Source organism: Gallinula chloropus, assembly GCF_964237585.1.
Source record: "Gallinula chloropus genome assembly, chromosome: 8".
NCBI lineage: Eukaryota > Metazoa > Chordata > Aves > Gruiformes > Rallidae > Gallinula > Gallinula chloropus.
Window position 1 is genome coordinate 8,622,456 of NC_140093.1, and position 24,608 is coordinate 8,647,063.

At 40.8% G+C, this 24,608-nt stretch overlaps 1 protein-coding gene across 2 annotated transcripts; it reads right to left on the reverse strand.

Annotated features, from left to right (window-relative positions):
* Positions 1 to 1,064: 1,064 nt before the first annotated feature.
* LOC311194211 (phospholipid scramblase 1-like) lies at positions 1,065 to 9,378 on the reverse strand (the record flags this gene model as incomplete). 2 transcript variants are annotated; one of them, XM_084267243.1, is made up of 7 exons in its annotated part: positions 1,065 to 1,463; positions 2,651 to 2,812; positions 3,860 to 4,021; positions 4,816 to 5,036; positions 6,066 to 6,108; positions 7,179 to 7,351; positions 9,350 to 9,378. In XM_084267243.1, 6 exons carry the CDS (start codon positions 7,305 to 7,307, stop codon positions 1,404 to 1,406), a joined length of 777 nt encoding a protein of 258 aa, XP_084123369.1. In that variant the 3' UTR covers positions 1,065 to 1,403. The 2 variants fall into 2 exon arrangements, with proteins under 2 accessions (XP_084123369.1, XP_084123370.1); XM_084267244.1 differs by lacking the exon at positions 9,350 to 9,378 and having other exon boundaries at positions 4,816 to 4,964; positions 7,179 to 7,235.
* Positions 9,379 to 24,608: the final 15,230 nt, after the last annotated feature.

Below are 24,608 nucleotides of genomic sequence, written 5' to 3' on the forward strand. Positions count from 1 at the left end.
TTGGTTTCTATACATTTAGGTTCTATTCCTAATTGAGGTAATCAGAAATGTTTATCACATTTTAGGAAGACTGAATTTCCAGTATCTCTGATAGCTGGTCAATAAAGCACAAAGCATTTTCAAAATAACAGTAACTTTGTTCCTGAAGAGTAATGCTGACCAAACAAAATCTACCTCCTACAATCCCTATTATTAAAGGCACCATATTCCGGGAATTCTGCCTTTAGCAGCAGAAGCTAACTTTAACAAGGCATAATATACAATTTTGAAGACCTTCAGAACTGTGAAGATTTTTGTCATGCATTTGCACAGTTAGAACATCTGTGGGAGTCCAGGTAGACAGCGGCAATGGCACTCCTCCTCTGCTTTTGGACTGGCCAGGAGCATTCAATAAATTGAAAATACTGAAGAAAAGGGATCTGTAGCAGAATTTGAATACAACCAAAAATATCAGCAAGGACCTCTCCCCACAGCTGGATCCCAACAACCACTATATGCAGTTATAGTTGCGGTGTAGTTGGTTATCCCAACTATATGCACATGCGTGTGTAAAGCTGGGGTAAGAAACTGCAAGTTTACCCACTGCTTGCACATTTAAATAAGGCTATAAATGTCAAGAAATAGGCCTGCCATTTCTTGCATCTGCTTTAGAACTGGAATTGTTCTGTTTATTATTCCTACAGACATACTTACAATTTGTGACAACGATGGACTGCATGAAGGGTACAGGACTGGAGTCACTGAAAAGTACTAGTTTTTCCTTGCCTGAGGAAAAAGCATACTTATGCACAAAGCAATTACTAATAGATTATTAAACAGAAGCAAACCACAGGCATTCGTATTTCCTGTCACCTCTAAACTTCTATTGGTGAAAAACAAACCTTAAGTTTCAAAACAACCCAATTATGAAACTAAGTGACAGTAAGAGTCGTATTTGACAGCACATTTATCACTAGATTAATACAATTTTACAATGATATCTGATAGGCCTGTTCACTTAAGATTACTTTGTTTTGAACATATTTGTTAGGTAAGAAGTTGAAAACACACAAGAAGATCAGGACCTCTTTTATTTGGCTCACTCTTAATATTGAGTATAGAAGTAGTTGCATTTTTTAAGAATTAAAACTACAAGTACTTATTTACAATTCCATATTTTTGTGAAAAAGTTTGTTATATATTTAGAGAAATTACAGTATTGATTTGTACAAAGGGTTGTTATTAGGATACTAGAAATCATTTCATCAGATTACCAAAAAACAAAGGACGATAAAGCTTTTCATTTATAGAAATATAACTGCAAGCACAATATGTACACTGCTCATTCTTACTGGAGTTCTGCAATCCACTGGGAAGTTGGGAGGTTTATGCTCTTCTTCCTTCTAGGTAAAAAGTTCTAGATTTCATTGCCAAATGCCTGTTCGCTGATGATTATCACCAACAAATTCAAAAAACATGAAGTCCTAAGAAGGAAACAAAAAGCAAACAAAACAAATTCTTCTTAAATGTGGCTATTTGTTCAGAGATCTCCTGGTTGTTTTGCATGGTATGCAAAGCACCTTCCTCTCAGAAACCTCAAATGATGAGAAGAAGGTGGGGATACCTCTCTGCAGCTCCCCATTCCCTGAGGGTTTCAGAATAGGACACCCACAGAGAGAAAGAGGTGGTGAAAGACCTACACAAAAACTTTAAATTGTGATTAGACAAAGCTATATCTAATCATAGTTAGGATACCTGCCCTGGCTTTGTTTGACCTGACTCAGTCGCTTCAATTTTCCCTGAAACTGGAGTCCATCATAATTCTCACTATCTTCAGTTTACATCGGGGGGCCACGCTTTCTGCATCTGGAGTCCTGGGTTGTTCACACTCACCAACACTGCACATTGAACACGCAAATCTAAAGGACAACCTGGGTCATGCACAGACTGTTAGAGGCTGGTGAGAACTTTCCAAACTCAGGGTGCTCCACATGCTCCTTCCCTCTCCCTGCACAGCAGCAGTACACTTTTTGAAATGGTACCTGATGCCAAATTGCACAGGTGTTTGACGTGTGTCACACACCATTTTCAGAGCATGAAGTGAGCTGTGCTGCAGAATTTGACACAACAAAGACAGAGTGGAACTAAAAGCACCATATTACGTGAGAGGTGTTTTGCCTCGACAGAAGTCCCTCCCATAGGAAATTATTCCTCTGAGAGCATTTAAACCTGCTCAGCTCAGTGCTTCTCCTATTTCCCCAAAGGAGAGCTGGGAGGAACAGACTGCAGCTCTCATTTGTCCTGTTCACCAGCTCAGCAGGCTGCTCTGGCTTTGGATGGGTCTCTTGGCTGCTGCTGATCTGCACTTTTCTGGTCTCATCATCCACATAAACATGCTTCCTCTGCTAATGAGCCTGTAAGGAGTGGGTTTCTTGGTCCCATCACATATGAAGTTCTGCTTAAATACAGCTAGCACTTCATGTAGTCTGGCATAAGCTTATTATCCAAAATAATTCTTTTTTGCCCTCTGTGGTTAGTTTTATGCACAGGAATTTCACAACAAACTGTCGCCCACTTGAAGGAGCTCAGAGCAAATCCTTCACCAGTGCAATCTGAATGTGGGGATGAAGAAGTCAGTTCATATTCAAGTATTAGTGAGTGACAGACTTACGATAAGGAAGCAAGCACCAATCATGACAGCTTTCATTTTTACATCAAGGTCCATTGGGAACGTGATTCCAAAGTTATCTGTGTCTGTAAAGGCTTCTTTCAAAAACCCAGTCCACTGCTTAGAAATCCTTCCAACAGCAGACGTCTCATCCACAGACTTCACCTAATTTAATATAAAATTAAGAAAAAAAAAATCAAATCTGTCATTCATAATATTCCCAAATCCTTCCCATGACTGGCCCATTTGAAAGCTTCAGGTTGTGTTATCTGAATTAACGCATTCATTGAATGCAACTGTTTGTATCAAAAGGCAAGCCTGACTATCAGAAAGTCAGTCTTAAGTAGCACAGCCGTGAACTTAATTCTAAACCTGACTACAGAGTTCAATGCTTTAATGGTGCTGGAAGGCAGCGACCTCACGCGCGCACACACTCTCTGCTGGAGGTGTTGTCTTTTAGCCAAGAGAGTGAATTACTTTCTCCTGACATGTATCAGGAACTGCTCAAGTGAAAATTAAACAAATTACATTCTTCTGCTCCAAAGCAAAGATTAGCCCTTTGTCAACATTATGTTTCCTAAAGTTAGATCCAGCCTTCTGGGTCGTGTGAAAGGCCAGGCCCCAAAATAAAATGATACAGAGTTTGACTTAGCAACGATTCACAACATTTTAAATATTGAATGGCAGACTAGCGTATCTACTACCTAAGGTATATGAAAATAATGATGCATTAATCACTTTGATTTTTAAGTGAAAATTGTAAACCTTCAATCATTCAAAACTATACTTTAGGTCTAAATTATCTTGATTTACTTGGTCATTGAATGATTATTAAATGAGTGGCTGTAGGAAGACATTTTAATAAGTACCCAACACAACCGAGGATAATGTTTTTTGTTAAGGCCTAACAGAATAGATTCAGAAGTATTCTGCTGCTAAATATTTCAGGGAAGATATTTACATGCAAGCACAGGGAATCGGTCTCAGTGATCACTGATGAGTGGCTTTAGGACATCATTTCTGGAAGTTTGTCCTATTTATCTAGAGTAATCTAGATATCTAGAGAAGCGAGTTAATTATACTAGCATTTAAAGATTGCATACTAATCCTTAATATATACTACAGTGCAGTTGACAATAAGTCAAGCAAGAAACTACAATCAAACTGCTACCTGAAAGAACATACATACAAATAAAGTTTAGCATTGCATACCTCAAAGTTAATGTCCTCACAGCAGCTGCAAACAATACATGGTCCAACAATTTTCAGTATATCCATTCTTCTCTCATTCTGAATTGTAAACTTTGGCAGTAAGGGATGCCAGTTCTGGACAACATAACCAACTGGTGTTCCTGGAGGCGCCTGAACTTCCAACTTCACAGGAAAAAGAAAATCCCCAAATGAACGTTCATGCTCTGGTATTCTAGTAAAATAAACCCCACACTAGCACACAAATGAAATACAACTTGTTCATGCTTTCCACTGCACGAAGCTGCACAGGGTTTTCTGTGAATGTTTTCAGAAAACTGCACACAAACTGCAGACCTCAGGTGTCTTCACTGAAAACAGTCAGATACTCCCAAAGCTGTGGAGCACACAAGCTGTGCATCTATGTCATAAAGATCAAAGTCTAGTGAAAGGAAGGCTGTGAGCATCCTGACAGCATTCAGTGAAGACATCGTAGGATGCAGCTACTACAAACCCCTCAGTAAGAGCTACGAGTAGGTTTAGATTTGAGGTCTCAGAAAATCACTACATAATTACTTTAATATTTAAAAAAAAACTTATCATTTCATTTCCTGAATTTCACAGTGAAGTGAGAACTGTTGCTGTTACTGCACAAAAGCTTTTGCCTAACTTATACACTGCAAGTCCATCTCCAGTGCAGATTTCTGCACTAGCCACACGTTCCCTGACATGCTATTGAATCCCATTTTCGTTACTATCATCAGTAGTGGATAGAGTGAATCTAAGTTTTGTACCACACTTGCTTCTTCCCAGACCAAGGATGCCACGCACAAACCCCACAGATCTCTCTCCCCACAACTTACAAGCAAAATCTGACTCATTTCACCTCGTCTCCTGATTCAGGACAACCCCATCTGTAAACTGTACAGGTGGACCATGTCCTACATGAAGGAAGAAGGTGGTGAGAAGGAGAAACTCACCTCCTGTAAGCAGCAGGGAAAGCAGCACGAGGAACAGCGGAGGGGTCTCTGCAGAGTTATCACCTCATGGCCCAAGTTGTCTATAATCCGGAGGGTGAAGGGTCGTGATGGCCCACAGAAGTTCCTGGTACAGCAGTCAGTGTCCTCTACTGCAAAGTACACCCTTTGCCCCAGAGTATTCTTAATTTCATATTTGTTGTTTGTTTCAAAGCCACTTAAAACTGAAAAATAGGAACAGAATTGCTACATTTCTGAGGTGTGTGTGATCAGAAAACTCACCATGCTGACTCTAAAGCTAAGGTCTGGGAAGGCTCAAAGTGTGTCAGAGGCAGCCACTGGCAAAGGGAAGTGATGGGGAAGGACCCTCGAGCACAGCAGCCTAACAGAGACCTTCAGACAGAAGCCACCATGAAGATGGCAACACAGAAAGAGGAGAGAGATGTCCATCAGTTCCCTCCCACCAGACAGACACACACTTCACAGCAAGCACTACAATTATAAATAACACAACATGGATGAGTCCCAGGGAATGGCTGAAGGGATGAAAATTTAAGAAGCTTGTGAATTTGGAGACAAAGCAAGAAAAGGGCTCTAGAGGGCACAGATACCTTCAGAATGAGAATGCCACAAGAAAAGCCTCACAGTCAGGATTGACAGCAGCGCAAATAGAAAACAAGACCCAGGACAGGAATTCTGATTAATTTATCTAGCAAATGAAAGTACTCTTTGAAGCTGTATGGAAAGAAAATGCAGCACTGGGTGTCAGCTGAGATAGATAATCCATTTAATTTCTTCTATTTGAAAGACACAGATAACATGACTTTGATATCCTTAAAGTGAATGGAATGAGTGGAACAGAAGGAAAGCCGTTCGATTCACTGAAACAGCAGCACTGCCTGGAAACAAGACTGGAGCCACATTCCAGTCTGTGGAATCAGAGTAAGGGAGGACAGAGATGATGATCTTTATGCAGGAAAGGAATGCTCTGAATGAGTAACATGGGAAATGTGTGGATTTGGCTATCACTAGCTATCAAGATTATCTGTTAAAGCATGGAACCTGCTTTAAATCCTTTGCCCTCCATTTTCTCCTTCTCCACAACTTCTGCAGAAATTGAGACAGATAATAGAGGCAGGAAAGAGAAAGGGGTGATCCACCCTAAATATGTAGCATCAAAAAAAGGCAAAATTTTACCATTCTTGGGATTATTAGGTTTAAACATTTCTCTGTTATAAATACTTTTCACTTACTCTCAAGAAGTTCAATTTGCTGATGAATTAATATCTGGTCAATCTGTTCACGGTTAAAAAATTGAACAGAACAAACAGTTAACAAGTTGTAACTAAGAGAAATCAAGTTTTAAGAAGCATTGCTGTTTCATTTCAGAATGCACATTTATGGATCAATATGTTGTCTGGAGGTAAATCATTTACCACTAAAAGCTGTGGAAGCAGCCCACATCCCCCCAGTCCTCTGTCAGTTTAGCAGAAGAGGGATTCAGAGCACTAGAGGTGATGGCAGAAGCTGTACACAGGCTGGTCTGGTTACGAGCACGCAGAACAAACCTTCTGGTGCTCCTTTCTGGACTCAGGGTAGCTCAGCTACAGAGCCAGACAGTGCCTCTGACACCACATACCCCAGATGCCTACCTCAGGAGTCTGTACAAACAAAAGCAGGAAACTGAGAAATTGTAGAGCAGAAGCTCACCTACTTCTCAGACCTGAGTGAAACTCAGGAAAAACCAGCCTCTCCTCAGGGGTGTGTTTTTCCTCCCTTTTTTCTTTTTTTAAAGAGCAATTTGCAAAACTGGTAACAGTGTATCTATGTTAAGCCTTGGTATTTGCTCACAGCAATGAGATGAACTGTACTTTTACAGTACAAGGACATACTCTGTTATGTGGAAACAATTCTTATTTTGCTATTAGAATTCTCTATGTGTGAAGTCTGACTAGCACCTCTCCTAACAAATTATGAAGAGGTGTGAAGAAATCATCATGGAGAAAATTAAGCACCTCTAATGTGCTACAGTTGCCCATATTAAATATATTTATTATATACACCTTCTTAAACCACAATCCACCTCCCAGACAGCAGCCTCAGAAATGGAAATGATGTATGATAGCCCCACATCCCTAGTCCTTTAGCATCTCACTTGGTAGGACAGTACTCCATGAAGTGCTGCAGCCATAACAGGCACCTTCATGCTCAAACATGCATCAATCGCATAGCAAAAAGCTTCACTTAACAGCCCAAAAGCTGCAACCCACACGGCTGCAACAAAGCCAGATGTATTTTTTAGCTTTTTCATGAATGCAGGCTGCTCCTCAGCCTGTTCTAGGGAGAAGGAGGAAGGGTGCAGGTACCTGTGTGAGGTATTCCAGTCCAGGAGGGCAGTTGGGAAGAGGAGGAGGGACAGGCATCCAGATTGTCCCCTCCTTCACGATGGGTTGGTTCTGGATGGGAGGAACAGCAAATCCAGCTGGGACTGCCATGGGCTGCCCCGGGAAGCCGTAACTCCCCGCACCTGTGACACCTGCTGTGGTAGAAGACATGCAGCTGTGAAACTAAGATGTTGGAAAAGAATTGTACAACAGATCTTCAAAAGATTAATCTATTTGCTATTTTGAGCCATGGAGATCCTTATACCTATGATGTATTTCAGTTACAAATACAGCTTTTGTGAAGGAAGTCACACTGGACTGGGATGCTATTCTCCCTCCAGACAAGGCCAAACAAAATAAATAAATGCATCATTCTTAAATACAGCAGAAATTGTACTGATATAAAAGATAGGCAGTTCAAAAATTAGAAATAAAAGTTATTTCTAAGCAGAGAACATGGAATACCTTAAAATACATGAAAATTATTGGCATTTACAAGTTGTCAGTTGAGGAAATGAGGAATTTTATGACAAAATTTTCCTGAAATAAATTCTACTTATGTGGTAAGAAATGTCCTTTCAGCAAAGTTCAGCTGCAGTTTTCAAACCAGATGAGTGCGATTTTAAAACTGCAGTATCCCATTTGTTTCATGGATCCCCTTTCAAAACTCAGGAAATCCACACTTCCTGCATGGAGGAGGTGCCTAGTAAAGGAGGAAACCTCCCCACATTTTCTGAATGCCAAGTAAGTCTCATCCAATAAACACTTGATAGGAAACACAAGCTCTCCTGAAGCACTGCAGGGTCCATATGCTCAGCACCCCACCAGATGGCACACAGGGCATCACCTTGGTGCTCAGGGCCCAACCCACACCCCAGGCTCTGCACAGGGCCCTGCCTTGCCAGAGTACTGTTTCACAGCAGTGTGGTTTTTGCTGGAGAGACGCTTTATGTGACCTTGTAGCTGAAACCGCTGAAGTTGCTATTGGAAGTTACAGAACAAGAGCTGTGCTTTTTCCACTGTTTGATACTTCCCTAGTAAGCAGACAGGTTTTCAACCTGATGCAGAGGAATTTTATATCATACTCAGAAACAAGCACAAAGCAGAAGCCACAAAGAGTCTTTCTGGAGACTTGCACAAAGACAAATAGTTTGAGATACTGACCTGTAGACTTATTATTAGTGCAAACCAGCTCAGCACCAATGTTTCACACTACATTGCAAAACACAGACTGCACCTTGTGAAAGACCACACTGTGGCTGTAAGTGGGATGGTATCTTGGGTGATGCAAACAGCTGTGGCTTAAACCTCATAGATGGCAGGAGGAATACAACATCACTTTTGTGTTTGAGCACAGGATTTGCACTCAAACTGTCGGCTGCTGTTGTGTTGAAGTGTGTGCACACACAATTATTCAAGATGAAAAACACTCCCTGACCTTCCTCATACAGGTGGCCCATGGCCATTCCTTGCTGAAGGACCTCAGATTGCCTTGCCACGAGATGCACAAGCTTTAAATGACAACCAGCATAGTAACTCAGGCCAAACTTTTTGTATTTTATCTCTAACCTGCGCTTTGAACCTGATTGCCAGATATTCGTTCACAGCCAGCACATGAGGAGCTATGTGCGAGTGCTGCATTTTGAATGTGGAACAGAAAACAAAAAAGGGCAAATGAGTGAAAGTATAAATTATAACCACACACAAAGTACAGCCACAGAGTAGGGAACAGAAACAGAATACAGGGGCCAGCAGAGCTGCAAGAGGAAAACAATTCTTTCTTCAGTTCTGGATTGCTGGAGAAACATACAGTGAAATACTGAAATAACATGTTAATTAAAAAAAAAATCTGATCATCAGCAAGAAGCTGCCACACATTAATTGCTTTGCATTAATAACACCTCCCTGACAAATTCCCCAGTGTCTACGGAGAAACATCCAATATTTTTAACTCCTACCACTGTTGGTACTGCTCAGCACAGACTAACCCACAGCACTAAGAAGAAAAGATGACTTTTAGCAAAACAGAATTTAACAGAAAGTCTACAGAATTAACAGCAGCAAAGTCAATCAGAGATGGTTGCTCTGTGAAACCTCCTAGTCCCCATGTTTATTTCCTGATAGTGCAGCAGATCTGCAGCCAAGCAACCTACCTTGATAAGTCCCAGGTGCATACTGAGGGTAGCCATGGGGGACTTCGTTTCCTGGTCCGTAGTTAACAGTGGAAAATCCAGGAGCTGATGCAGGTGTATGTGCTGGAAGAATGGAACACACTATCTGAGTATTGCTTGTTTTCCCCTACCCGAGGATGAAAGACCTCCAACATTGCCTCCTCTTTCAGAGTAGACACATAACAAGATTAAGCAGCTGTTTTCTGTACAGCAAAAGCTGTGTAACAAGCTCGTGTTTATGCACAGTATCTATTATATTAAACACCAGTATAACTTAAAGGAGTTCTGATCCCTAGAGTGTAGAAAAAGGCAGGCATTGCACATGATGTTTTGAAGCTGTCATGAAACCATTTAGCTTGGGAGGGACCTCTTGAGATCACTTGGTCCAACCCCTGATCAAGCAGGCTAGTTCCTCTCTGGACCAGATGTGCCTTTGGTTCCATTCATTTATATTGAGAAGGAGGCTTTAATTCAAAAAATTGCAGGGGAACTGACAGCCTGCCCTCCTGTTCAAAATTAGTAATAAGCCATTCTCCACTGTATAAAACATTTTCTTCCAATTCCTTCAAGTTAGGGCTCTATTAATGTCTTAACGGGAGACTCGGAGGGTTATGGATTTAAAAACATCTACCAAGTTCAGTCTGTAAGCAGAAACAACTTGAATTTCAAGATCAATTTTTTGTTTTATTTAACTTTGGAAATAAACATCTGAAAATGTAAGCTATATGTTTTGTAAATGATGTAATTTGAAAACATAAATCATTTATACTGAAAATATTCATACTTATTTCATAACATTAGAAGGTAAACAAACAGCTAAGCTAATATATTGCTTGAACACATCAGAAGGATCCACATGATCTCTGCTATTAACAAAAGATGACATCTTTTTATATTTTACTCACCTTGCATTGCCGTGGATCTGCTTTTAATTGCTCTGCAAAACAACATTTTCATTTCATGGGGTTTTTAATACACACAAGAGTTATTCAGAGTTCTCTCTTATTGACAAAAAATACTTGCCTGTCTCAACTGCATGAGATAGTGGAATTATAAATACAAGCTAAAATAACTAAACAGCTCAGCTGCCTCCTGGGCTATGTCTCCAACACAACTTAAGTCTCAATGATCTGCATACATGCCCGAAATCATTCTCAACTCAGATGAAAACATCAGGATGTACAGTTACCTCACTGCAGTGCAGAAGTCCACTGTGCAGCTATTCAGAAGCATCGTGCAATTCATATGAACAAACGATTGAAGTAATTTCAGAGAGACCAGTTTAATGTATTGATGTTGGCTGAAAAACCTGCTTAGGTAAATCCCAGAGCAGCTGTGACACCATCCTACCACCGATTCAGTTCTTTATGCTATTCCCCTTCTGAGGTGGTACTACTAAAATACCACATGTGCAACTTTTGTCTCCACATGATAATAAAGGATGGGCTTGCACAGGCAAGTGGGCTTCCATAGCAGAATATTGAGTAAAAGAGCAACTACTCATCTTTGTCCTTTAACTCTTCCAAGGTTGCCAAAAGAAGTTAAAAAATAGCAGAAAGAACATTTACTGATGCCAGCGTCAACTTTGAGGCATATTCCTTTGAGGCTGTGGTGTAATAAGAGAGGCAAGACAGTGGCAGCAGCTTCTATTAAAGACAGAGGTCCAAATAGCCAGGAGATTCATAAGTAGAAGGATAAAAACAGAGCAACTCATTTTTATAGGATCAAATGCTTGAAAAAAAATAGATCTAGGTATTCTTTAAAAAGAGTGAAATTAAGTTAAACAAGTATATTTTGTCTGTTATGGTTCTTCCAACTAGTTCAGTTCAATGAAGAGGGTCGTTCGAAGCTGGGATTAAATTGAAACTGAAAGCAGTTTCCATTCCCAGAGTAAGAAGTTGCAAGAGGATATTTTGGGATCACATGAAATACAGCTCATTTCCCAACTCATACAAAACATCCTCTTTGTTTAATAAATTGATCTTAAAGTGTTTATAATTTTTCTTCTACTTTACTAACATCAGTAACAAAATCACCACCCAGTTTTAGGTACTTTACTTGGATTCCAGTCAGCATATCAATACAGGTTTTAAAAAAAGTAATAAGAACCAGTTTAAAATTATAAATCTAATTTAAAAGACATTTGAACTATATACATTAAACCTTGTTCTCACAGTTGACAATATTGAGTGACAAGTTTATTATTTGACTATATAAAAATATGCTGACAAAACTACTGGCCTGTAGGAATAACTAAAATTAAATAATAAAAAATAAAAACATTTAAACTAGCAAAAGAACAGTTTATGCTCTAGGACATGCCAGCTACATAAACTTCAAGGATATACTGAGAATTACAACTGAATTCTTTAGTAAAGGGAGAATAGAGACAGACTCGTATGATTTATTTAAAAGAAAGACTTTATAGTAGCCCAGAATCTTTTTTCTCCCTACAACCACACATATATGTCACTGTGCCATCTAGGATTTAGAAAATGTTGATATGCTTTATAGCTAGAAAAGCAACAAAGATTTTACAAAGTTCAAGTTCCATTTCATCAAGTATGATACTAAAGAGAATAGCTAAGATTATTTCTTTTATCAAAAAATGTCTCTTTTCTTCTATTACTTTTTATCTAGGCTTTTTCTACCATCCCCAATTCAATCACCAAGATTAACACATTGTCAGTCATGCCCTGCTTTTCATCTGAATAAAGATTGTGAATAACAAAATTCTTAAGCACTAAAGGAACAAGGAACAAAAACTTGCTTTTGAGGACCTTTATATTGCACAACATATTGTCCAGACATGCTGCTACTTGTGGGAACCTCAATCGAGAAACAGCAGGAATGGGAAGACCAGTAACCTAGAAATGTGTTGGTTCCAGCTGCCTGATTTACACAAAGCAAGGATTTGAAGCCTAAATATTCATTTCCATTTAATAAAATGTGGCTTTACATGCTACTAGGTGTTACTAGTTCTAGTAACAGTTTTAAAATAAATCTAGGGAACAATCACCAAAACATTACTTACTTAGCAGGGAAAAGCAAAGATGTTTGTATTTAGCTCCCACCAATGCAAGAGGAAGAATGCTGTTGTGTTGACACGGAGTTAAAATTCCACAGCACTAATGAAAAGAAGGAAAAAAAAAAAAGTAACATGCATCAGCAAGTAGAAGTCCATTACTGAATTAATTTTGGTTCAACAAAAACAGTGGCTGCATGTATCCCTTGTGCTGCTCTGGCCACATGCTGCAATCTAAATTGAGCATAAATTGTACTGGAACTGGCCATGGTGGTCCAGAATCAGCAGCTGTGTATCTTCCTGTATATCTTATAAAACACTTTACAAGAACCTAGAAATCTGATCTAAATATTAATTTAGTCTGGCTTCAAGCAGAAGAATGGACCAAAGGACCTCCAAAGGTTATCCTTTCCAACCTAAATTATGCCAGGATTATAAGGGTCCTTCACATTTTATTACATTACCTGAGGTATTTGCTGATCAAACATTGCCCAAAATCCCCCAGCTGGAGTGCAGAAGGACAAAAAGAGGGTGAGGACCAGGCTCTGGCTCCCAGCACCCCTCCGCCTCACTGGAACTATTTTGGGTTGGGGCTGTGCGAGGGAGCCTCTGCCAGGAAAAGCCAGGGAGATTTGCCCTTTCCTGACAGATTTCCCACAGTACCTCATAGCTCTGTGTCCACTGTCCCAAAGGGAGTTAGATGATATATAAATAAATACCTTTTCTTCTTGGAGGAAGAGACATATTTCGGTTCTGCTTTACAGAAGAGAAAGTGGAAGCAATTTTGCCGACAGAAAGAAGCACAGAACCAGGAACACTTCACAGAAAGCAGATGACTGGTTTACAAAATAAGATTCTGAGCTTCCTCTACCGCAGCACTGAGAGTGTGTGAGAGGAAGGTTCTGCCAGCTGCACCAGCTTGAACTCAGCACAGCCGCTGCACCAGTGAGAGAAGCGAAAGACAAAAGAACCGCTCTCACACACCAAATGGTCCTAAAGCTGCCAAGAGGGGCTGTTCAGCTGTGGGTTTGCAAGCTGACAACAGACCCCCACACCTCTTTGGCTGTACTGCTCAGGAAAGAAAGGAACCCCTCCTCATACCCTGCACTATCTAGAACCCGTATCGCTGTGCTTCCATAGGAGTTCCCAGACTTTTTCCATTGGCTCTCAGACATAACAGTCAATTGCTGTGATAGCCTAAATCCCCTCACCCAGCAGCAGCACACCCCACCTGATCCTCCCTTCATCTTCACCTTCTCAAATCGTTATTCACATCGGTACATACGCAGGCACAGTGCTTTTCTCTTTCCAGGAGTTTTGAGCCTGGGCTTTTAAGGACAGCCAAAAATTTATGGAAAGGAAATCAAGGAACTAGTGATTCCAAAGGAAGTCAGAACAAAACCATTCTAGTCGAAAGACCAGTAAGGAACTAACATCCCTAGATTGTTCCTTTCTAAGGAACGGCAGACTGTCCGTGTTTCTTTTCAGTCACTTTCTTATTTTCAGAACTGCATTAGGTGGCTATATCTCCCTTATCCTGATGCACGTCAGTAGATATGCTGCAACTGATCTAGAGAGGTCTTAATTCAGTTAGCTACAGAGCTTCTGGTTTTTATCAGAAAAACAGTATACTAGAATGACAATCAGTTTCATTTCTTATACAGCTCACTAAAATACTGCCAAGAACACAAGCACCCAAGCACAAACACCATACATGATGCCATTTAAATACCAAGCCAGGCCATTTCCAACAAGGCTTGTGATTCAAAAACCAGACTTTGAATGCCAAATAGCTGTGAGGCATGCATTAGTTCACCCTAGCTAGCTTTGTGGCACTTCTTGTCATCTCCACATCATATTAAGACTAACCAGCCTCTGGATTTTAACCTTGACTGCCAGAGAAATGGAGCACTTAAAAAATAATCTAGTTGATCTATTAAATAGGTTATTTTCTGCTAAAGCTAACAAAATAACCTTCAGAGAAGAAATGAAATGACATATAAGGTGACATAAAACTCTTCTGTTCTGACACAGCAAGGTGCCCCTCTGCTTACACAGACACGTCTCCTGAAATCCATCCCAACACCTGAGACACAAAACTACAGATCACATCCTGTACATCCAGTCTCACCAAGTGGAGGCCACATCCCTAATGCTGCCCCACATCACTGATGGGTGACAGGACCACCAGTGCCTGAGCCCTGCCCACTGCTGCCAGCTCTCTGGAGCAGGGCTCTGCCAGGGCAGCCATGGCAGCAAGATCTTGCGTTTAAGCCTTTGCAAGCGAGTTATTTCGCCAAAGAGAGACATTTTTCCAAGTTAAAGCACAATCCCCAACTGGAAAACACAGCCCTTCTCATCGTTAAGCTTCCCTGTGGGAAAAGGAACCAGAAGACACCTAGAAGGACCACCCAGAAGAAATCGTGTACGGTAAACACACTTGTATTCACAGCGAAAAAATACCCTCTCCCAGACCCGAGAAGCCGCTCCGCGGCGTCCCGCATCGAACCGCGCTTCCAGCTGCTCCGGCTCCGCTCCGCAGCGCCCGTCCCCGTCCCTTCCCGTCCCGGCGGTCGCGGAAAGTCCAGCGCTGGGGGCGGGAGCGGCCGGAACCCGGCTGTCTCCAGGCAGCGAAGGGCGGGGAGCGGCCAGAAGCGTACCGGGAAGCGCGGGGTGGGAGGTTGCCGCTCCCACGGGCGCGCTGGGAGCCCCCCACCCTCACTGCAGGAGCGGGCCGGGAAAGAGACTTCCAGGAGGGGTGCTGAAACTCTGTCGTGTAAAAGCAGCCGGAGTTCAGGACCCAGAGAGTGACTCTAAAACAAAAGCTCATCCAAGTTCCTGTTAAATAAGGTTTGGTGTAAATTTATTTAAAAAACCCCAACCAAACATGCACTTGCTCCATCTCAAGGTGCCCCTCCTGTTAGTGGATCCTGTAAAACTAAGACAGCAAAGTGTTAAATTCTTCACTTTCCGCTCAACTTTTGAAGCGAGCAGCTACTTTATTAGGAGCTGTTTTATTTACTTACATGCTGCACATCCCCAGTATTTTCAGGTTAAAGATGATCAAACGACACAGTTAACATCAATGTTCACAGATAAACCGTGAATGTAGTAAACTGAACTGCCTGGTTTTATGAGGGTTCTTGTAGATTTACACAATGCTTTTTAATGATCAACAGAAAATGCTCCAGGGTTATAAAGAAACTGGTCTAACACCTTGCAGAGCGTTGGCTTGAGAACACATTTCCTTAAACGTCACTGTTAAGGTTCATGTGGAATCCCTGCATGCAAATATGTAGTCGATTTTTTTTTTACTGTAATGCATTTACATATTAAAGAATTTTTAATCTTTAGATTCTATAAAATCAACTGCCTTCTGGAATTTTTCTATCACATTACAGTGAATAACAAAGTATTTTCCTAAGTTTTAAAATCTCCTGCTAGTTTTTTCAAAGTTTTTGGCTCCCAGATCATTGAATAAATGTGATAAAGTGAGCTTTAAAATGCTCAGAAGATTTATCTACACAAAATTCAAGCACTATGATAAATGTTTAAATTGTGACATGAAGCATACAGAGCTTTTCCAGTAATTATACTTCTAGCAAGACACAGATTTGTATCCATAGGATACCTGGGCACATACCTACATACAGGTTATAACCCCAAGTTATATGTCCACCTTGAAAGGAAAATAAATTCTATCTGCAACAATTTTACCTTGTTTATAAGGCACCACCTCAGGAGAAAAAAATATATTAATGTGGAATCCATAGTAGCAGGAACAAGAACAAACACACAGAGAATTGTTTGGGAAAGTAAGTATGTGGAGCAATTGCAGTATTGGTGAACTAACCTTCTGCATCCTTCGGTGTATGTTCAGATCGTCCATGCTGGAGCTACTGGTGTCCATGTATGTCTCTGCAAAGCAAACTGTACTTAACCTAAAAGAGACGAATCTGATCATGGCAGTTTGGGCATGTGTGAATTCCAAGACCGGGAATTAAATTTGAATCCTTAATAAAAAAAACAGAAATGAGTAAGTGCAGGTCACTTTCTAGCTTTGCACACTCTGTAGCCTTCCTCATCTAACCCCCAAAATAAGACGTTGTCCTGGTTTCAGTCAGGATGGAGTTTCATTTGTAGCAGCAGATGGAACGTGTTTGAGAGTTACAATGAAAGCAGTGCTGATAACACCCTGATGTTTTTAGTTGCTGTCAGACAGTCAAGGACTTTCTCAGTTCTTCATATTTCTCTATTAATGAGAAAGGAGGGGCGAAGCCAGGACAGGTGACCCAAACGGGCCAAAGAGAGTATTCCATGCCAATTACGTCATGCTCAGTATAAAGGGGGTCTGATGGGCAGCTCCAGAACTGGGGGGCGGCTCCAGGACGCACGGGTTTTGGGGGACGGTCGGGTTCTGGGACGGCTCTGGGTGGCATGGCCTGAGCTGTGGGTTCGGTGAGGAACTGCATTGTGCATCAACAGTTTCATATATTTTTGCTCTAAAGTCCTGTTGGCATTGTTATATTTTATCTTTCTGCTATTCTAGTAAACTATCCTTATCCCAACCCACGGGCTTTTGGTTTCTTGGTTTTGGGGTTGTTATTTGCCCCTTCCTTTTCCCTTCCCTTGCCCCTCACCCCCACACACACTTCTCCCCCTCCTCTTTTCCTTTAAAGAGCAGGCAGCTGCGTGGATCTCGGCTCTCAGCCGGGGTAAAACCACAACAGATGTCCATTTCAATATTCAACTTACCATAAACAAAAAAGTCTATTATTCTACTCATCACTGAATTTCACCTAGACACCAGACATGACAAGGATCTGGGGATTTTATTTAGCTAGTTTCCTCAGGTACCTAAGAACCTAAGCTAAAGCTGACTAGCATTTTTCCACACATCTGCATTGAGTCCACTAAGAGGATTAATACCAGACACCAAGAAATACGTTTTCAACATTTTTTAAGAAATAGGTATAGGATTATTTTGACATGGTTGGAAATTAGAAATAAATGGTAGCATTAGATACTACCTCTCATTCTTAACAGGAATGAAACAGCTCTGTTCAGCTCAGTTCAGACTTACACCTAGAAATTTAAATTCTCTTTCCCAGCAAACACAACTTTTTTGACACAGGAATGAATGTTTTTTTCTTACATGAGGATATCTTCATCTTATCAAAGAGAACAGAGATAGCAGCATCTCTCCCTCTTCCTTTCAGGCATTTATCTGTAGGAAAAAAACTACTCACCTACAGTGGCAGAAAAAATGATGCCATGATTCACATAATACAAAGTAAATTATAAGTCTTTGCCATATCAAATAATACTCCACTTCTTTTCTTATCCAACTAGGATCACTGGTGTTATGACTGGCAGTCAGTGCTTTTCTGTCAGATCAGTGGTTTGAAAGGCTCAGTACCTTTTGATTTTCTCCAGTGAGATTTGATCAGTGCTGCAGGAACTTAAACATTTGGAAAAGAAGTTGGAATTCCTTCAAGAGAAGTGAGAAAAAGACTATGCTCCTAGTAATTTATTCTCTGGGTTTAGTGTGTTTAACTGAAAAGGTTTTTTGCCTGTACATGTAATCCCACAGAAGATGCAAAGTCACTTCTCCAGCATTTTTGGCCTGAAAAGCAAACCCAGAAGAGCAAGCAACCCTGGAAGCTGTAGAGGAAGATTAGCTGTGAGCAGTTGTTGCTCTCTTAAATACAGAAAAGACAGAGAATGTGAAGTTTGAGGTGTAATATTCATCAACCAAGGAGGGGGTACATTTCTTATCTACCATGTCCCATCCCTGACTTGGGCACAGCTCTGAAAGGCTGGACTTGCTCAAACTGCATATGCAGAGGAATGGAAAAGGTACTGACCAGGTCCAGGTCCTTCATAGTCTGACCTAAAACTGAGGGCCAGCCCAGCAGTACTTGGACATCTGCAGTGTAAAATACCCCATCCCTCCACAGGGAGTCTGGTGCAGGGACGAGGCAGGATGGAGTAAATTCAAGTCTGGGGGTGATGGGGATAAGTTTTGGCCAATGGTAGATCCCAACTGTACCAAAGGTTGCAACATTGGCTGCTCCACACTGTGCAAGTTTTGCAGGCAAAGACATCACAATTTACAGTCACACAAAACGCACTTTTAAGTGATAGGCCCTCAATTATTCACAGTTTAGGAATCTTACTTGTAATCAATAAGCTCTCTTCCTTGTTGCAATTTCACCACTTGTTGTATCCAAAGTAGTAGTGGTATTGAAAGCAGACAGGCAAGTAATGAAACGTTCCAATAGGGAAAGTCTACATTTTGATAAAACATGACAAGTCTAATATCAGACCACCATCACTGTGTCAAAGAAATAATAAAAGGCAGTTTAAATCCAAACATTTTTAAAAGTAGATAAATTACTATAATTATTATTTCTTTGATGTGGAACTAGGGCAAATGGATTCCATTGTGCTAACAGCTGACAGGCATCCAGCATCTCCCCCATCCCAGTGTGTATCTCTTGGTTCAGCAATTAGGCATTCACTAAGATAATAAAAAAATGTATTCATGAAACCAGAAGAGAAAGCTAACAAATTATCTCTGTATTAAAGATTTGTAACTGTGGTAACAGGACTGTTAGCTTGTTTTATTTCATTTAACAACATCAAGTCACTCATCAAGCCTGTAGTCTAACAAATGAGTTTTAGGTTCTGTTTTGAGAGGGAGACTGGACAAAATTGACCTTAGCTTTGTAATATCTTCATTGATTCAGCATCCAGATAGTAGGATAGTACAGTTCAGAGTTCAAAGCCCTACAAAGCAAAAGTCCTTATATTTTTATGAATACTGAGCAGGGTCTGCTCAAGCTGTCACTAACAACTGCAGTAATAATTATAAAAGGAAAAGCAATTCCCACAGCAAATTGTCAGCCGTCATCATCAGTCTTTCCTCAAAATACCTGCGCGCAAGGGGAAAACAACAGGTAAACAGCCATATAAAAAATACAACATATTTAATTTTGCTACTAAATGTTTTTGTGCCAAACCAGTTTCATTCTTAGACTGAGAAGGAGGCTAAAAGCTTTACTGCTGCCAGTCATACGTGTTTTTGAATGTCAGCACTGTAGATGAAGCAGCATAAGCTGCTTTAGAGTTGGAAACCAGGATATAGGGAGGAAAAACCCAACTTGACATAAAGAAAAGGGTCATTACAGTTTACAGCATTTAGGATTAACCGTGACACCAAGAGTTTAAAATGCAGCTTGTATAAATCCTGTTTTCTACTAAAGGGATACTGATACTGCAAATAGATGTTTATACGCAAAATTTTCCAAGGCATGATTTTCTTTTTTAATATATATAAAAAGCATAATTAATACCAGCTTAATTAATACAATACACCAGGAAAGCCAACTTAGACCAAATCCCATCCTGCACACATGCATCCCATCCTGAATACATGCAGCATCACGTGTCAAAGTTGTCACTGTGGATTTCCAGGCAGCTTAGAGTTATTTGTGTTTGGGTTGGGGTTTAGCAGCGTGATTATATTTTGGCAAAGCCAAGGTCTTTACTTTAAGCAGTGTTGCTGGCAACATGAGAACATACAGCAGCAATGAAGTGTTTGTAGTCCTTGAATGCTGTCCTCCCTCCAGTACGTTTCCTGGACAAGAGAGGAATGTGCGTGGGTGGGATTCAGTGGCCTGTAGAGCTGACGTTACTGCACTGCTACAAAGCTGGAATCACATAAAGTGGTTATGTTAGGACACCTGGGGTCTTGAATCCGCATCCCCACTTTTGAAAGGTACATGAAATAAAAAAGCCAGTAAGAAGCTGCCCATTGCCATGGTGAGGAGTTGTTCCCTGCCCTCCCTTCACGCATCCTCCAGAGCCCCCGTGCTCCCACCTTGCTTCTGTCCTTGCATAGCAAAGAATATCCAACAGCACCCAGGCCTGTATCTGCTTTCATTTACAATATTTAGTCTTTTGGATACCAGCATCCATTTTGAATTCACTGCTATGAAAAAATAATGCCTTTTAAGTCGACTTGTCTGGATTAGGCAGCCTAGGCTTGTCAGGGAGCAGTTGATAAAGGAGAAGCTGTAAATGGGGTTGTTTCTGATTTTGCTGCAATATACACTGGCACTCGCTTCTTTTATCAACCTGAGGAGGAATAGTGCAATACCTGAACACGTAATCAGGCTTAGAACAGAATGTTATTAAAACCAATAAAGTCCGAGTTAGTGCATTTCGTAACAGGGTTATCTGATGAAAACGTACTGGGGACATTGAGGATTTCATTAATTAAGAAGATAATTAAGCAGTTGTAAAGGCAGAAGGGCCACTATATCTGCAAGAGTTTATGGGGTGAATTTATAGGTCAATTAAGAACAAGAATTGAGGAAATTCAGCACCTGGCACTGCTTCTAACAGAGAGCTCTGGGACTGGGGGAGATTTGGAAGCTGGGGAGGAGAAACATAGGAAAAGAACACACAGGAAAGATTTACATGAGACATAAACCCTATTCACTATTAAGACCTAGTCGCCAGTGTCAGGTACAGTAAAGTCTTATCTCATACCAATTACCTGGGACATGGAGTAAAAGAAGGAATTTCTCATCAAAGCAGTGACCTCACGCTCAGGCCAGGACCCTTCCTCAGAAATCCTGAGCACAGCTTTCAAGAGATTCACATTTAGTCCTGTTATTTCTTAAACCAAGTTTGTCAGATCTGTTACTCACAGCCCAGGAGATATTTCTCCCTGGTTGCCAGATCATGTGGTACTGTAAATTGTGTTTGTCCTCCAATCCTTGATTCAATTGTTTAATGTAATTGAGCTGCTGGTTGTTACTGATTGAGGAGATGCCCTCTCCTTTCCCCTTAATCGCATCTCACTGCTGGAGAGGTAAAAGCAGGATACAACCACCCTGCCTGCACAAGGACAGGTCCTGGTGGGACCTCCTGTCCAGAGACTGCAGCTTCTCTTCCAGCTGCAGCAGGTTTGCAGTGTGCTGCTGGAGGACACTGCACCAGCAGAGACACGTGCCAGGAGCCAGCCCTGCAGAGACATATCTGTGCCTCCTGCATTGCTGCTGGAGGAGGCTTAGTGTGCCTCAGTGCCTTGACCTTGGGAAATGGCCACTCTCTTCTACTGGAAACAGGAGGTCCAGCCCCTGGACTTGAAGCTTCTGCAAGTTGAATGGGATGAGTTGGCCTACAGATCTATGCAGGTAGGCTCTGCAGGGTTCAGGAACTAATATGCTCCCCTAGGCAGATCTTCATCATTGAGGTAAAAGCCTTTTTCACACAGGTATTCAAAATTGTTCTCTTTCAATAATCTTTCGCAGAATTTCAAAGCATGTGATTTCTGCCTAAGGGGATCTATATTACCATTAATCAGTATTTTCTACAATTTTAGAACTAAAACATTTTATGCCTTTCACCAGTTATTTCCTCTGAGTTAATGATATAAAATACTTGTTGGTAGAACTTTGTACGATTACTCTGAACTCATCTGACACAAGGCCTTCATGACCTGATCTAAAGGATAACCTTTATTTCATTGGTTTCTGAATGAAGTCCTGTGGTTTTAATGCTTTGCTGTAGCATCAGAACTCAAAACCCTTCTACATCAACCAAGACTGCAGTTAAGATGATGTTGCTTTATAAACAACAGACTGAACAAAGTTATTTAACAAAATTTAATTTCCAGTGGGAGAAGAGTCTGATCTCTTTTGCACAGCCTGGTTTTGTTGATTGCTGGGGTTTTTTTCTCCTTTACTTTAGCTGCTGCGATATATCTCCTTCAGGAAAGGCTTGTAGTTCAATTTTTTACATTTAAATGATACAGAGTACAAGTTCACTGAGAAAGCTAACACATACTTGTAGTAATAAATATATCTGATAACAAGCATATCAATGCTGCCTGATGCATTGTGCCTCTCTGCAGGATTCTCTTAAAAGATTTTTCCTTCTTAATCATCTTCTATCAGTGATATCCCTGAAGTACAAGATAACAGAGCATTATAGCTTGAACAGATCAGCAGTGATTAGATAACGATGACTTTACCAAGTGGATATTTATTAATACAGATCCATCATACTTTATTCACTGAGCACACATTTGTGAAAAGCTGGTTAGACTTCATAGCTAGTTGAAAGCATTAATTTACTTTTGATAGAAGTATTTTGTTCTCCTTGTGTCCTCCTCCCCCTGCTCATTTTGTTCCTATGACACCCTCGCTCTGTACTCCAGCTCAGGTTACCCTGTGGTCTTGCAGGGATTTATTTTAGGCTTTTCTTCTTCCCAAGCTCCTCAGTCACTCACCCCTTCCCTGACGTCATGGCCAATGGCTTTACACAGGGTGGTGGCTCTTAACACTGTGTTCCCTGAGACGTGTCAAACCCAGCACTGCCCAGAGAGGACTGAGCAAAAGACAAAATGTCTCAATTCATTCGGTGAAACTGCTTATACAAACAGGTTAGTCTGAAGTAAAGTCACACATGCGCACTGGCTTTTGTTTCCCCTGGTCATAAAACCACACCTCTCTGTGACAAAAGTCTCTTGTGTGCTGGTGCACACATGGGAGTCATATCGATATAGCCATATCCATATAGTGGAGGATATGTGGACATAGCCATATGTTCATATAGTCATATCTATATAGCCAGTGGAGGAGATAAGGTTTCCTGTTGAAAAAAAAAACCCAAACAAAAGACAAAAATTCAAGACAAAAAGCTTAATCCCACTGACTCCAACCACTGCAGCTCAAAGCAAAGCCAGTTTCGCTTGCAGGACTTTTTGTGGATCATGTACACACTGTTTGTTTAGGTGTCACATTTACTGGTGTGTTTGCTGCCAGCACATCAATTGGTGTTCCTCTGCCCTCACTGAACAAAGCCTTGCCCAAAGACACACCCTGTGTTTACACAGGCATTTCTCTCTACAGTCCTCCCAAGGCCAAGCTTTTGTGCCTCTTGTCCTTACCTTACTGCCTTGAAGCTTTCACCTTGTTTCCTCATGCACAGCTTGCAGATATTCAGCAGAAGAGGAGGAAAACACACCCAGTCAGACTTCCTTCAGCAGCAAGCACGGTACCGTGTTTTTAACAAGAGGAGTACTAGTCTGGCATCAGACCCATGAATGCTAGTGAAGTGTCCAGTAGATGAAGGACATCAATAACGATGGCATCTTGCAGATCATCAAAAGGAACAAAATCTCTGCATTTTCTATTAGGCTCCATGAGGAAAGGAAAGGAATAACGCTGTGGGATGTATTGACTTCGTTGGGACAGCAGCCACAGCACAGTGTCTAGAAGAATGAAATACATTGAATACCACTAATTCTTGTCACAGTTCCACTTTTCTAGGAGTTTGTATTAGATGCTACCATCTCATATCAAGCCCTTGACAGTCTGCAGCAATAAAGATAAAATGTTCCTGATAGGGAACAATCTAATTAATTTATCTACTAACAACCTGCTTGTCCTGGCTTGCACTAAATGTTCTGGTTATATCTGAGCTGTAGCATTTTTCAGAGCACTGGGGTGATGCTGCTTTTGTGTAGTTGGCTTGGTTAAATTAGTGTTTCAGAACCAAATATTTATCAAATCAGAACTGTTCCAAACTTGAAGGAGTTTAAAATGCACATCTTGTTATTGATTTAAATACTGGATTTTTTTTAAAATTACCTTGAATCACAAACAGTAATGATTTGTCTAACCGTAGCCTTATTTTTCAAGGGAAACTTAGAGTTCCAGGTGTGGTGTTGGTGCCCTGATGTTTGGCAGTGCTAAAGGATACAGAGAGCATTACTTGTGTCTCTTATTAATTCCCAGGTTCTTTGAGCCTTAATCTAAAGTTACATGAAACTAGAAATAAGAGAGAAGCTAAATTAAATCAATAATTAAAAATCCTCTTTTTCACTCCCATCCTATGCACTTAGCAAACTATCCTATAAAATAGCCAAAATATGTTTCCTCTACTTGTAAGATGAATAGGATGTTTCTTTTTCTATATAAAACAGTATTTTCACACTTTGTGTTCTTCATAAAACCCAGAGGCAATAAAAAAAACACTCAAAACTCTCAGTTGAATTCTAGAAAAGCAAAAAGCATAGAAGATATTTCCAGTAGCAAACCTTACTTTGATCCCAGGCTGCATTTCTTACTTTGGTGTTGGGTATTATTATTAGAGACAGCTGCCCAGAATGCTTCCTGATGGCAAGACGTAATTCTT